At 38.5% G+C, this 15,247-nt stretch overlaps 2 protein-coding genes and 1 non-coding gene across 3 annotated transcripts; 2 read left to right on the top strand and 1 right to left on the bottom strand.

Moving 5' to 3' along the window:
- Window positions 1–1,930: 1,930 nt before the first annotated feature.
- LOC146487247 (melanocyte-stimulating hormone receptor-like) lies at window positions 1,931–2,869 on the top strand. The gene has a single exon (XM_085084962.1). It carries the CDS (start codon window positions 1,931–1,933, stop codon window positions 2,867–2,869), a length of 939 nt encoding a protein of 312 aa, XP_084941088.1.
- A 428-nt stretch (window positions 2,870–3,297) lies between these two features.
- Trnap-ggg (transfer RNA proline (anticodon GGG)) lies at window positions 3,298–3,370 on the bottom strand. The gene has a single exon. It is a non-coding gene; the product is annotated as a tRNA-Pro (tRNA).
- A 5,166-nt stretch (window positions 3,371–8,536) lies between these two features.
- On the top strand, window positions 8,537–9,472 carry LOC146487245 (melanocortin receptor 4-like). Its single transcript, XM_085084950.1, has one exon. The coding sequence runs from the start codon at window positions 8,537–8,539 to the stop codon at window positions 9,470–9,472; it is 936 nt and encodes a 311-aa protein (XP_084941076.1).
- Window positions 9,473–15,247: the final 5,775 nt, after the last annotated feature.

The following is a 15,247-nucleotide window of genomic DNA, read 5'->3' as shown; positions in this document are numbered from 1 at the left end:
AGAGGACATGTAAGAGATTTAATTTTCTGAAATAGGTACATCACTTACTTTTCACGTCAAGCCGCGCCTGCCTGACTAAGGGATAATAATCGAACGTCAGCTTATGTATGTCTTACCAGTGGCTAATTTACCTCATCAGTGCAGTTAATAAAACCATTACCTCCACTCCCCACAGACGCAGCCCAACAATTTCTTTAGCAACTACTCCACCCCCTCCCCCCTCCTTCCAACCGTCTTTATGTTTTGACGTTTAGCATAGTAGATGACACACTTCAGTGAACCTGTAACGTAAAAAAAGTCACAAAGGCCCCAAAAATATGCCTGAACGGGCTTTTGGTTATACTCGCTCAAAAACTTCCAAATGATCACCCCGTGTGCAACAAAATTGTTTTTGTAGTTTATTCTAACAGGAATTAATCACTTCCCTTATAAGCTGTTTTACCGATAAAAAAAAATGTATATATAAATGTACGCTAAAAGCCAATGACGTTTTCATAATTCTTATTGCTTCTCTGTATGCACATGTAAGTACTTAGTGTTCTGCTTACAATTAATTGCATTTTTAATTATATATACAATGCTAGCCTTGAAATTGAGAATGGCCGCTGAGCGGTCGAGACGTGTTTCGATCGTAGCGTTTATTTTTACAGTGAAATCCTTTTCAAATAATTTATTGACACGAATTTGTAAGCTAAACAAAGGTTTCCTGTATTTAAGGTAAATATTGTGACATTAGTGCAAAGCACTTCTATTTGTCTTAACTTTACGTGTTACGTCCGCAAATAAACTTTCCGTCTTTCGTAAAAAAACATCCTGCGATGTCAAAATTGATTGCACTTGTCAATATATCTAATGAATTTGGCCGGGAACTTGCCATTTATACAAATTCGATTGGAAAGTGGTCAAGAAGGGTGTTTCAACCGAGGCATTCTAATTAAAGACGTCAGCTAAAAAAATGTTTATTTTCTTTATTTAAGTCAATTTCATCGAAAAAGATTAATTTTGACTAAACTATTTCGCTTATAATGGATTTTTGTGTCAACTTTTCCATCTAAAGCATTTTTCAAGACGACGAATATCCCAGTTAAACAAACAAGAGTTATTTTTTTGTTGTTTTGTTTTTTTGTTATCTTTGCCACGCTGCGCGCACACTTTAACAAAATAATATACAATACAAGCACAGACTAGATACTTTAACTGTGGATGAGCAAGAGGCAGAAGAACGGAGAACAAATTGTATGTTAAAAAAATTAACAGTTCTTAATCAACAAATTATTTTGAAGGACGCCAGAGATGTAGAGCTCGTGATCTCGGAACTAAGAGATTAAGAATCAAAGCAAAGAGTCGAAAAGAGCAAAAGCGAAAGGATAAATTCCCTTGGGTTGCATAAGTCTCCACGGCTGTCTTACAACTGCATGATATCTAACGTATAACTGAAAGTGCTTCATGCTCACATTCGTGGTTAGCACTGACTGGAAGACGCAACTTGTATGGATTGGCAGAAAATATTTTTGGCGGCCAAAGAACTGGATAGTTGATTTTAAGTGCCCGAAGCGATAATGGAATTGAACGAGACACGGACGTTTTAAAAAATAAGTCACAAGAATCCCCAGCTCTGTTTTGCACAAAAGAATTATCTTTAAGAATTAGAGGCAGGGTTTTCCTTTTTATTGCTACGTTGCCATGTGAAAAAAAAATTAATATATTTCGCAAATGTACATCAGAAATAAGACATTTAATTATAATTCCATAATTTTTATTTGTGTTCATCGACGTGAGTAAATTATACAACGGACGGAAGTGTAACAAGACAATATTTGATTTTAACACCTGCAAAAGCAATGATTATACATAAAGCTGGGTGAATTCTGGGTGTATAAATGAGCTTCAGGCCTACGACTACAACAACCGGTATTCATATTGCAGTGACATGGCGATAGCAAATATCACTGAAAATGGAAGAGAAATGAAATATGAAGAGCTGGTCTGCTCAGCAGATTTAAATAGTGACGTACACAACAGGTTAACAAGCCTTGCAGTTTCCGCGGTGAACATTTTTCTGTCTGTTACTGCATTTCTGGTGAATACACTGATCCTAGTCGCCCTTCACAAAGAGAATTCGCTTCATCCGCCGTCTAAACTCTTGTTTCGCTGTCTGGCGATATCCGACCTCTGTGTTGGTCTTGTTTCGGAGCCCCTCGCTGTCATCTTTTGGATGTCTACCATTTACGAACGATGGGATTTCTGTCGCCACATATATGTTTTACTTGTAGTAACAGGTTATATTTTGTGTGGAATGTCTTTGTTGATTATGACCGCATTGAGTGTGGACAGACTTCTCGCCCTGTCGTTGGGACTCAGATACAGACAAGTTGTGACTTTGAGGCGAACTTACATGTTTTTCACTACGCTTTGTGCCATTTCTATCGTCTTTTCCACGATGTACGTGAAAAATAATGAAATCGCTGTTAAGTACATTCAGATATTGACCACGGTATGTTTAACAACCTCAAGCGTTTCTTACACAAAGATTTTTCTGAAACTCCGTCAACGCCAAAACGAAGTTCAAGGGTTGGAATTGTCAAGCCAGTCAAGTCAGCTCAACATAGCGCGATACAGAAAGGCAGTTTCCTGTGCACTGTGGCTGCAGTTGACCTTAGTTGTTTGTTACCTACCAAAGAGCTTGATTACATTTTTAGCGACCAAAAGCGGTAGAGTATCTCCATTGCTTTCTTTGGTCAACAAAATTTCCATGACTTTTGTTTTCTTAAACTCGTCATTAAACCCGCTTCTTTACTGTTGGAAAATGAGAGAAGTGAGGCAAGATGTTAAGAAGACAATCAAGCAACTTTGGTGCAGTTCGGCTTAACTGAAATTTGCAAAGTAGGCCTATAGTGTGAGGGGAGCAGGAATGGCGTGGTGGTACCCCACCCCGTGTGTTTCTGGTACTTTCCCGGAGTTGACGACATAGGTTCAACTGATCTGGGCCGTTTTCGTTGGTTCTTGTCCTTGCTGCGATGGTTCAGTTTTCTTCCCTCCACAAAGCAGGGAGGGGACAGGACCCCTTAAACCCTCCCCCTGCATTTGCCAATGCAGGTTGCTGTGGAAACACAACGGGACCAAGTCGTGGGTCACAAGCAACGAAAGAAAAAATCTAATGCAGTCATATTAGTATACTTCAATGTAAATATATGAAACATATATTTTGAACTGCGCATGAAAGGTCAAGTAGAAGAAAGATCCTCGCAGTTACTACGCAACTTAAGGAGTTTCCAAAAGAAACCCTGAAATAAAGTCAGGCTTAAACGGGATTCGAACCCATGACCTCTGCGATCCCGGTACAGTGCTCTACCAACTGAGCTATCAACCCAACTGGAGCTAGTCATATTGTGAGTTCGTAATATACTACAAGTTCGGTCCACAATATTGGCGTCTGTAATTACTAGCGACAGGAAAGTGTCTGCAGAAATCGTTGGGGATAAACTGTGGGATGTAAAACTTTATTTTGCGTGTACAAAGTTGATCATGGAAGTCCAACATGCAGTTAACATTGGAAATTTATGAGTATTTTCAACATTAGACAAAGGATTGAAATTTAGAAATTGGGAGCGGGATTAACCTCCTTATTCTTGTGTAAGAGATTTGCGTTAGAAATAGGTTTATCTGATTTTTCGAAATGACACTAGTTTCCAACAATGTAGTCGTTTTTATGTGACTTCATGGAAGAATTAAATACACAGAGGTTGGAGGTCATTCACGTGTAACAATATCAATTTTGTCTCTAACAAAAAGCAGCGATAATATGTGGAGCTATGAATAAGCGAATGATCATCACAGTTATGTACGCAACATAGCAGCTGCGAAAAGAAAGCCTTAAAAAAAAATCAGGCTTGAACGGGATTCAAACCTATGACCTCTGCGATACCGGTGCAGTGCTCTACCAATAGGCCTTTTCCGAGTTGTGTGAACCTCATTATGAAAGCGAGGCTAAATGTAAAACTTTTCATATGAAAATTAGTTTTGTTTGCATATGAATGAAAGCTGTTTTTCATAATAAAAACTTTGCACGTAGCCTCGCTTTCATAATGACGTCCAAAGCAACTCAGAAATGGCCTATTAAGCTATCAAGCCAACTGGGAGCTGATCATTTTGTGAATTCGTAATGTACCCGTAGAGGTGATGAGATGAGGGTGAATATATTAAATGCATGAATTTTCATACATTCACTTTCAATATGTGGAGCTGCTGGTGCAAATATGTACTTTGGACCTGTGACTACAAAGTCAGATATTGAATGATATTAAACAGGACCATATGGTAACAAAGAAAGTGCTGAAATACTGCTTTCCTGCTATAAGCAGATTAAACTGGTGACACATACACGAGGGTCCTCAATAGGTTTTTCGGGATCCGGGATTTTAGCGGAAAAGAGCGGCGATATTCGGAATTAGAACTAGTGACGGGACGCGGGATTTGACGCTTTTGCGAATCGGGAAGCGGGAAATCTTACTCTAAAGAAACGAGATCCGGGAAGTCCGGTGTGGAAAATGTTCAATGAAAATCTGGTTGTCATCGTGCTGGAAGAGAAAAGAAATTCATTACGGAACCTATGTCTTTACAGATAAAATTTCGTCAGTGCTCCCTGAGACCTTGCAGTTAACTTGAGCTGATAAGCCTAAACAAATGCCACAGAGCTAGTGTACACAACGGCATAAAGGAACTAATTCAAACGGCTCCGAATGATAAGAACTTCTCCATTCGCTAAATTTGAGTAGTTTCCTTCATGATCAAAATCAAAAGGTCGACAGAGAGATCTCACCACATTTTGATCGAAAAGGTAAATCTCTAAAACGTACTCAGAAAATTAAGGACTTGATTCAGAAGTGTAAGGTACACAGTTAAGCAACCAGCGGGAGTCACATTTGGCCTGTCATCTTTTCAAGTATCGGTTGCAGTCCCACGTTGTGGTACGTGAGTAGCAATGCTCTTCAGACTTCGATGGCCATTATCCCTGACTGAAAAGTTTTCCAACGATCAACGTGACAAGAAAGACAGCGCTCGCCATTCAATTGAGAGAAAAAGAAAAGTAAAAAGAACAAGCTCTAAAAAAAAAAATTGAATGATATTAAACAGGACCATATGGTAACAACGAAAGTGCTGAAATACTGCTTTCCTGCTAAGCAGATTAAATGGTGACACATACACGAGGGTCCTCAATAGATTTTTCGCGATCCGGGATTTGGCTTTTTTAAAGGCCGGGATTCGGGATTTTAGCGGAAAAGAGCGGCGATATTCGGAATTAGAACTAGTGACGGGACGCGCGATTTGACGCTTTTGCGAATCGGGATGCGGGAAATGTTACTCTAAAGAAACGAGATCCGGGAATTCCGGTGTGGAAAATGTTCAATGAAAATCTGGTTGTCACCGTGCTGGAGGAGAAAAGAAATTCATTACGGAACCTATGTCTTTACAGATAAAATTTCGTCAGTGCTCCCTGAGACCTTGCAGTTAACTTGAGCTGATAAGCCTAAACAAATGCCACAGAGCTAGCGTACACAACGGCATAAAGGAACTAATTCAAACGGCTCCGAATGATAAGAAATTCTCCATTCGCTAAATTTGAGTAGTTTCCCTCAAGATCAAAATCAAAAGGTCGACAGAGAGATCTCACCACATTTTGATCGAAAAGGAAAATCTCTAAAACGTACTCAGAAAATTAAGCACTTAATTCAGAAGTGTAAGGTACATTAAGCAACCAGCGGGAGTCGCATTTGGCCTGTCATCTTTTCAAATATCGGTTGCAGTCCCACGTTGTGGTACGTGAGTAGCAATGCTCTTCAGACTTCGATGGCCATTATCCCTGACTGAAAAGTTTTCCAACGATCAACCTGATTAGGAAAGCAGCCCTCACCATTTAATTGAGAGAAAAAAGAAAAGGAAAAAGAACAAGCTCTAAAATAAATTGCAAACTGACTTATTGATTGACGTGATTCGCGGGAAACTTTGTTAACGTCTTAAATGAACGATTTCGTCATTATGGTGGAAAGAAATAGAAGAAATATAATCTTAAAGCTAATTTCTCGGTGACCAAAGACCAGTGCTCAGATTTGCAGTGGGAATTTACACCCAACTGAAAATGCCTTTTGTCGTGGACGTAAGGGGCTTGACAAAAATTATGAACTGGCCGGGATCGGGATTAGGCTAAAACAACAGTCGGGATTACGGGATTGAGGGAAAATTTTGTCTGGAATGGCGGGATTGGAGAACCCTCTTGGGGACCCTCATACACCATCATTTGTCAATTCTTGCATGCGCAGTGTCAGTAAACAGTTTCTGCCCACTGTCTTTTAAAAAGATGCTCTGATCGTAGTCGCTCCTCACAAGTATTCTTCCCTTCATCCAAGCTCTCGCTTAATTCTCCAGTGTTGAATAACATGAACCCCAGAGTTAAACTTTGATAATGTTTTGTGCATGATATGCGTAGATCTGACTGGTGAATGAGAGATCCCTTGAGATTCCCTCCCTAACATTCGCCCTTTTTATCAAAAACAATCTTTATCTAGCCCGAACGACGTTCCTGATAGTTTGTCCATTTCATCAATGGCTAATCTAGGGGAGGGGTCCCACCCCCCTTATTTTTTAGACCAAAACCGAGGCTGGTTCGTAGGGTCGAGGCGCCGAGATATTTCTTTTCATGAAGAGGCGCGTGTAACGTGATCGAGAGTGGGCCTCCCATTTACCTGAGGGTCTGAATCCACAATACAATACAATACAATACAATACAATTTCGTTAATTTTACCTTGTAAATGTTCTTAGCTAATTAGCTGCTTTACAGACATACCACGACAAAAAATATAAAAAAATAAAAATAAAAATGATAATAAAAAGAGAGAATGGCTTAAAAATGTATGTAGAGTTAAAAAAATATTAAAACTAAGAGTGGATCACAAGATCATTACATAATAATATTACAACTGAGCAATATGCCACTGCTTTGACCCAAAGTGAACAGGAGTCCAGTTTCCCGCGTTCAATTTGTTATTTCCTTGAGCGGTGCGAACATGCTGACAGATTCCCAAGCCATTCCTTACCACTTAGGGCATTAACACTTCTTTAATTAAAAACTTCACTGCCATTTTTACACCCGCAGTAGAAATTAATATGTATATATATTTATTTTAATGTATATAACATATGTCACATCATTTATTTAGTTCTGTTAATGGACTTTATTAATTATATTTTATGTCACTGAAGAAATTCTGAGCCAATTTTAACTGCTCTTCAAATTCTACTAGACTAAATTTATAAATTAAATGTCTTTATTTATTAAGAAAGGTAGCTACGGTAGGTTGGTAGATATCTCGAGATGTGAAATTTTGTCCGCCATGTTAAGCAAGGGCATGATTAACGTGTGTATGACAATTTACCAATTCACAACAATCAATGTTTGTTTGTCGAAATAGCCAATATCCGTCAGTTTCTAAAATCTCAGTCAGTTTTTAATGAGAAAGCTTGGTCGGAAAGAAACAGTACATTTGTGAAAACGAGAAACATTCATGTCTGAGTCACATAAAGGAGATCGCTCTATTGTCTACGAGAAGTGTTTTTTTCTTCTTCTTTTTTAATATATATTTGAAGTATTTCTTTACTCTTAAGCTGCGAGCAACAGCAAAATAGAAAAAAAATCCTTATGTGCAAAAACTCTCCTCGGCAATCTTGCATCTGTGCTACCATAACCACAACTGTTTTCTTCTCACTGTCGTAATTAACGATGACAAGAAGATGGGTGCACAAAAGGTGCAGAGATTTGTATGCGGATGTTAAACATGAAAAGTTTATATTAACATTAACTAAGTAGTTCATAAATGTAATCAAAATTAAACAGGAAAATGATTTTTGGGGGCTATTTTTGCAGCTCTCACGTCTCACACGATGGGCTGACAACCCTTCTAGGAAACCGAATAGGGCAAACAACAGAAAAATACCCCAACCATAAAAAATATAGCAGTTGCTACACAATTAAAACAATTACAAGCTTACGAGAGTTGCTAGACTATTGATATTATCAGCTATCGCGCAAGAAATTTCTTGAAAAACGGAAGAAGGGATTTTGATAAAAAATAAATTTTCTGCAATTGTTTTTTTTTAATAATGTGTCAAATAATCCTCTCGTTCTTATTTGAATTCATGAAAGAGACAAAATACACAGCCGGATGGAGGCTCTAACAGTATTGATTTTGTCACATAAAAAAAGCGATAATCTACGTGCCACGGGGCGGATACTGAACTATAATATGTAGACTTAAGGTCTTTGAATGCAACTCAGTACAGATATTCGGCATTTAACAGGAACATGGCGATTGTAAATAGACAGTTGGCAAACCTTCAAGTGTCTTAGAACATTTTTTTGTTCACTACTACATTTCTGGGGAACGTTCTGATACTAGACGCCTACCTGCGTGAATCACTTCTGGGTGTATAAATGAGCTTCAGGCCTACGACTACAACTTCCAGTATTCACATTGCAGTAACATGGCGATAGCAAATTTCACTGAAAATGGAGGAGAAATAAAAAATGAAGAGTTGTTCTGCTCAGCAGGTTACAATAGTTATGTATACAGCAGGTTAACAAGCCTTGCAGTTTCCGCGGTGAACATTTTTCTGTCTGTTACTGCATTTCTGGGGAATACTCTAATTCTAGTCGCCCTTCACAAAGAGAATTCGCTTCATCCGCCGTCCAAACTCTTACTTCGCTGTCTGGCGATATCCGACATCTGTGTTGGTCTTGTTTCGGAGCCCCTCGCTGTCATTTATTGGATGTCTACCATCTTCGAACGTTGGAATTTCTGTCGCCACATATTTGTTTCACTTGTAGTAACAGGTTATATTTTGTGTGGAATGTCTTTGTTGATTATGACCGCAATAAGTGTGGACCGGCTTCTCGCTCTGTCGTTGGGACTCAAATACAGACAAGTTGTGACTTTGAGGCGAACTTACATGTTTTTAACTACGTTTTGTGTAATTTCTATCGTCTTTTCAACGTTGTACGTGAAAAGTAATGAAATCGCTGTTAAGTACATTCAGATATTGACCACGGTATGTTTAACAACCTCAAGCGTTTCTTACACAAAAATTTTTCTGAAACTCCGTCAACGCCAAAATGAAGTCCAAGAGTTTAAATTACCAAGCCAATCAAATCAGCTCAACATAGCGCGATACAAAAAGGCAGTTTCCAGTGCACTGTGGCTGCAGTGGACGTTAGTTGTTTGTTACCTACCAAACGGTCTGGTAACATTTTTGACGACCAAAAGTAGAATATCTCCATTTCTTTCTATGGTCAACAAAATTGGTCTGACTTTTGTTTTCTTAAACTCGTCATTAAACCCGCTTCTTTACTGTTGGAAGATGAGAGAACTGAGGCAAGCTGTTAAGAAGACAATCAAGCAACTTTGGTGCAGTTCGGCTTAACTGAAATTTGTAAAGAAGGCCTACAGTGTGAGGGGAGCAGGAATGGCGTAGTGGTGCCCCACCCCGCATGTTCCTGGTTCTTTCCCGGAGTTGACGACAAAGGTCAAACTGATCTGGGTCGTTCTCGTTGGTTCTTGTCTTTGCTGTGATGGTTTAGTTTTCTTCCCTCCACAAAGCAGGGAGGGGACAGGACTCCTCAGACCCTCCCCCTGCATTTGCCAATGCAAGTTGCTGTGGAAACACAACGGTACCAAGTCGTGGGTCACAAGCAACGAAAGATAAAAATCACGTTGCAGTCATATTAGTATACTACAAGTTCGGTCCACAATATTCGCGTCTGTAATTACTAGCGACAGGAAGGGTGTCTGCAGAAATCTTTGGGGATAAACTGAGAGATGTAAAACTTTATTTTACGAGTACAAAGTTAATAACAGAAGTCGAACATGCAGTTAACATTGGAAACTTATGAGTTAGTTAGTTCCACATGATTTGCATCTGCAATAACTAGCGACAGGAAGGGTGTCCGCAGAAATCGTTGGGGATAAACTGGTGGATGTAATACTTTATTTTACGTGTACAAAGTTAATAAAAGACGTCGAACATGCAGTTAATATTGTAAATTTATGAGTATTTTCATCATTGGACAAAGGTTTAAAAAATTTAGAAATTGTAAGCCGGACTTTCTCCTTATTCCTATGTTAGGGATTTAATTATGTCATAAAACTCTCTTCGGATATCTTGCATAGATCTGTGTTAACATAACTACAAATGTTCTCTTCTCACAGTCGTAATTAGCGATGACAAGAAGATGGGACTTTATTATTATATTTTATGTCAATGAAGAAATTCTGAGCCAACTTTAACTGCTCTTCAAATTCTACTAAGACCAAATTTATAAATTGAATGTCTTTATTTATTCAGAAAGGTAGGTAGGGTAGGTAGGTAGATATGTGAAATTTTGTCCGCTATGTTAGGCAAGGGCGTGATTAACGTTTGTATGACAATTTACCAATTCACAACAATCAATGTTTGTTTGTCGAAATAGCCAATATCCGTCAGTTTCTAAAATCTTAAGCTTAGTGAGTTTTTAATGAGAAAGTCTGGTTAGAAAGAAACAGTATATTTGTTAAAACGAGAAACATTCATGTCTGACTCACATAAAGGGGATCGATCTATTGTCTACAAGTTCTGCTTTTTTTTTTATTTTTGGAAATATACACTTGAAGCAATTCTTTACCCGTAAGCTGCGAGCGACAGCAAATAGAAAAAAAATCCTTTTGTGATAAAACTCTCCTCGGCAATCTTGCATCTGTGTTAACATAACTACAAGTGTTCTCTTCTCACAGTCGTAATTAACGATGACAAGGAGATGGGCGCACAAAAGGTGCAGAGATTTGTTTACGGATGTAAAACATGGAAAGTTTACTTTACCATTAAGTAAGAATTCATGAATGTAATCAAAATTAAACAGGAAAACTGATATTTGGGGCTATTTTTGCAGCGCTCACGTCTCACACGATGGGCTTACAACCCTTCTAGGAAACCGAATAGAACAAACAACAGAAAAATACCGCTAACCCTAAAGAAATAGCAGTTGGTACACAATTAAAACAATTACAAGCTTACGAGAGCAGCTAGACTATTGATATCATCGGCCTTTGCCAAGAAAAAGTTTTTCTTGAAAAACAGAAGAGGGCATCTCGATAAAAAGATAAATTTTCTCCATTTGGTAGATCCGTTTCTTTTTTTTTTGGATTATGTGTCAAATAATCCTCTCGTTGTTTTTTGACTTCACGAGAGAGAGAAAATACACAGCCGGATTGAAGCGCTAACAGTATTGATTTTGTCACATGAAAAGTGACAATCTAGGTGCTGCCGGGCAGATACTGAATTATAATATGGATTATAATCCTCCTCCCTTTCCAACCGTCTTCATGGTTTGACGTGTGGCATTGTATATGAGATACGTAACGCTGGAGGTCCCGATCTCAAATCCTCTTTCTTAACACTGACTGAGTTTTTGAGTCCTTGGAACTCCTCAATTCAACGTCCGCTCGCTTTGGCAGTAAGTAGGGGTCCTAGAACATGTATCTCTCATAAAATTAGAAGCCTTGAAGGCAACCATTTCCGGAGTAAATTTATTGTACGAATAGGTCTCAGTGGACCTATGGAACGCCAACATTTCAAATTCCCAATCAAAGACGATCAATGACAATTAAATGATCATACGTCATATGTTTTCGCGGAAAAAGAATTTTTAAAGAATTAATCAACTCGGGAAAGTGTTGACTGAAGGAATTAAAACAGATAGAGAATCATAGAGGTAACACGATTTGGCCGATTTCTTTAAGGTCTCATTGCATGCGAGTTAACAATATGAGAACGTTTTGCAGGTCAACAGAATTTGAGTGTTTTCTTATTTGGAGTATTTCTGCTTTACTTTGCGAATAGCAAAGCCTGCCTAAAGGCGTTTGTGACTTGACACACTGACGTCAGGTAATTTAAAGGGGGGAAATAGCATTCGCTACCGGTTCCCACATACGTCCTCCGCGATGCCAACGTCAGGATTCTTGCTGCCTCAGATCTAAATTATATTGTACAGCAGCGATAAAGCCGCAGCGCATGTGATGACTCGCAAAGGTTTCCTTGGAGAGCGGGAGGGGGGAGGGGGGGGGGGGTTGGAGGATAGGGAGGACACCTACCTGTTTCTAGCATTGTGTGCACTGTCTGATTTCACTTATTTCATAAAAGAAAACACAAATTTCTTCAAAATATGCCTGAAGGGGCTTTTGTTAATATACTCGCTTTCAAATGATATGTGCAACGAAATTGTTTTTGTAGCTTATTTTGCCAGGAACCTTCCTCTGGAAGCTGTCTTACCGATAAAAAAGTATATGTACGCTAAAAGCGAATGATAATTTCATATTTCTTATTGCCTCTATTTTATCACGTGTAAGTACTTAGTGTTTTGCTAACAATTAATTGCATTTTGTTATTTATATTTATACATGGTAGCCTTGAAATTAAGAGTGGCCGCTGAGCGGTTTAGACGTCTTTTGGTTTTAGCGAATATTTTTACAGCGTAATCCTTTTTAAACAATTTATTGACTCGAAGTTGTAAGCTTAAAAAAGCTTTCCTGTATTTAAGGTAAATAGTGTGAAATTTTAAATAGTGCATGGCACTTCATTTTGTCTAGACTTTACGTTCTACTTTCGCAAATAAAATTTCCGTCTTCCGTAAAACCCATCCTGCGATGTCAAACCTGATTGTACTTGGAAATACCTCTAATGAATGTGGCCGGAAACTTCCCATTTATACAAATTCGATTGGAAAGTGATCAACAACAGTGTTGCAACTAAGGCATTCTAATAAAAAAAAAAATGTTCTTTATACTTTTTTAAAAGTATTTTTTCGAAAAAGATCTAATTTTGAACAATTTGCCTTATAATGGATTTCTGTGTCAACTTTTCCATCTAAACTGCATTTTCAAAAACGACGAAAATCCCAGTTAAACAAAGAATACTCATTTTTGTTGTTATTGTTGTTTTGGTTTTGTTTTTATCTTTGCCATGCTGCACACATTACAAAACACAGTACAAACACATTTTTTTGATTCAAAGGTAAAAAATGGCGTGGACACCTTAATGAAACCACGCAGCTAATATGAAATTAGGCTTCCACACAAAAATACAAGATTGAATGATCAGGCACTTTAACTATGGATGAACAAGAGGAAGAAGATCAGAGAACAAATTGTACGTGCTAGCATTCGTAATTAGCACTGACAGGAAGACGCAACTTTTATGGATTGACAGAAAGTGTTTTTGGCGGCCAAATATGTGGATAGTTTATTTTAAGTGCCCAAAGCGATAATGGATTAAACGAGACACGAACGTTTTGAAAAATCAGTCACAAAAATCCCCAGCTCTGTTTTGCACAAAAGAATTATTTTTAAGAACTAGAAGGAGAATTTTTCCTCTGTATTGTAACGTTGCCATTTAAAAAAAAAATGAATATATTTTTTAAAGGTACATCTTTTTTTCGGAAATTAGACATTTAATTATAATTCCATAATTTTTATTTGTGCTCATGGACGTGGGTAAATCATACAACAGGAGGAAGTGTAATTAGACAATATTTGATTTTAACACCTGCTAAAGCTGGGTGAATTCTGGGTGTATAAATAAGCTTCAGGCCTACGACTACAACTAACAGTATTCATATTGCAGTAACATGACGATAGCAAATTTCACGGAGAATGGAAGAGAAATGAAAAAAGAAGAGCTGTTCTGCTCAGCAGGTTACAATAGTTTTGGATACAGCAGGGTAACAAGCCTTGCAGTTTCTGCGGTGAACATTTTTCTGTCTGTTACGGCAATCCTGGGGAATTCTCCGATCCTGGTCGCCCTTCACAAAGAGAATTCGCTTCATCCGCCATCCAAACTCCTACTTCGCTGTCTGGCGATATCCGACCTCTGTGTTGGTCTTGTTTCGGAGCCCCTCGCTGTCACCTTCTGGATGTCTACCATCTTCGAACGTTGGGATTTCTGTCGCCACATATTTGTTTCACTTGTAGTAACAGGTTATATTTTGTGTGGAATGTCTTTGTTGATTATTACCGCAATAAGTGTGGACCGGCTTCTCGCCCTGTCGTTAGGACTCAAATACAGACAAGTTGTGACTTTGAGGCGAACTTACATGTTTTTAACTACGCTTTGTGTAATTTCTATCGTCTTTTCAACCATGTACGTGAAAAGTAATGAAATCGCTGTTAAGTACAGTCAGATATTGACCACCGTATGTTTAACAACCTCTAGTGTTTCTTACACAAAGATTTTTCTGAAACTCCGTCAACGCCAAAATGAAGTTCAAGAGTTTGAATTGTCAAGCCAATCAAGTCAGCTCAACATAGCGCGATTCAGAAAGGCAGTATCCTGTGCATTGTGGCTGCAATTAACATTAGTTTTTTGTTACCTACCAAATGGTGTGTTCCTAATTATGTCGTCTTCAAGTGAACGGCCATCTCCCTCTCTTGGTATCGTCAGCAAATTTACTTTTACTTTAGTTTTCCTAAACTCGTCATTAAACCCGCTTCTTTACTGCTGGAAAACGAGAGAGGTGAGGCAAGCTGTAAAGAGTATTATTAAGCAACTATGGTGCTGTTCGGCTTAACTGAAATGTGCAAAGTAGGCCAACAGTTTTGGAGGAGGAAGGATGGTGCAGTGAGACTGTTTATTCCTATGTCAGGGAACATGTTAGAGATTCAATTTTCTGAATATCACATATTTTTCACCTCAACGCGCACCTATCTAACCAAGGGCTAACGCTGGAACGTCAGCTTTTGTGTGTCTTACCAGTGGCTAATTTACCTCATCTGTGTAGAAAAAAAGAAAAAACACCACCTCCACCCACCCCCCACAGACGTAACCCGAAAGTTTCTTTATAAACTACCCACCCCCCTCCCCCTTCCAACTGTCTTTATGTTTTGACGTGTGGCATAGTAGATGTTACACTTAGACCTGTAACGCTGGAGGCCCCTCTTCCCTACGACTGACTTAGATTTTAAGCCTTTAGAACTCAAGCCAGCTCTTTCTAGCAACAAAGGCCTCTAAAATATGTCTGAACTGGCTTTTGGTTATGCTCCCTCAAAAACGTCCAAATGATATGCCAACAAAATTGTTTTTGTAGCTTATTTTACCAGGAACTAATTACTTCCTTTGAAAGCTGTTTTACCGATAACAAATATATGTATGTAAGCTAAAAGCGAATGACAT

Source organism: Pavona decussata, unplaced genomic scaffold, assembly GCF_977016875.1.
Source record: "Pavona decussata unplaced genomic scaffold, jaPavDecu1.1 SCAFFOLD_16, whole genome shotgun sequence".
Classification (NCBI taxonomy): Eukaryota; Metazoa; Cnidaria; class Anthozoa; order Scleractinia; family Agariciidae; genus Pavona; species Pavona decussata.
The sequence above is the reverse complement of the archived record's forward strand: the minus strand, read 5'-3'. Positions and strand labels throughout refer to the sequence as shown.

Excerpts from the sequence above, each read along its gene's own strand:
- LOC146487247 (XM_085084962.1), top strand. The coding sequence starts at position 1,931 with ATGGCGATAGCAAATATCACTGAAAATGGAAGAGAAATGAAATATGAA.
- LOC146487245 (XM_085084950.1), top strand. The coding sequence starts at position 8,537 with ATGGCGATAGCAAATTTCACTGAAAATGGAGGAGAAATAAAAAATGAA.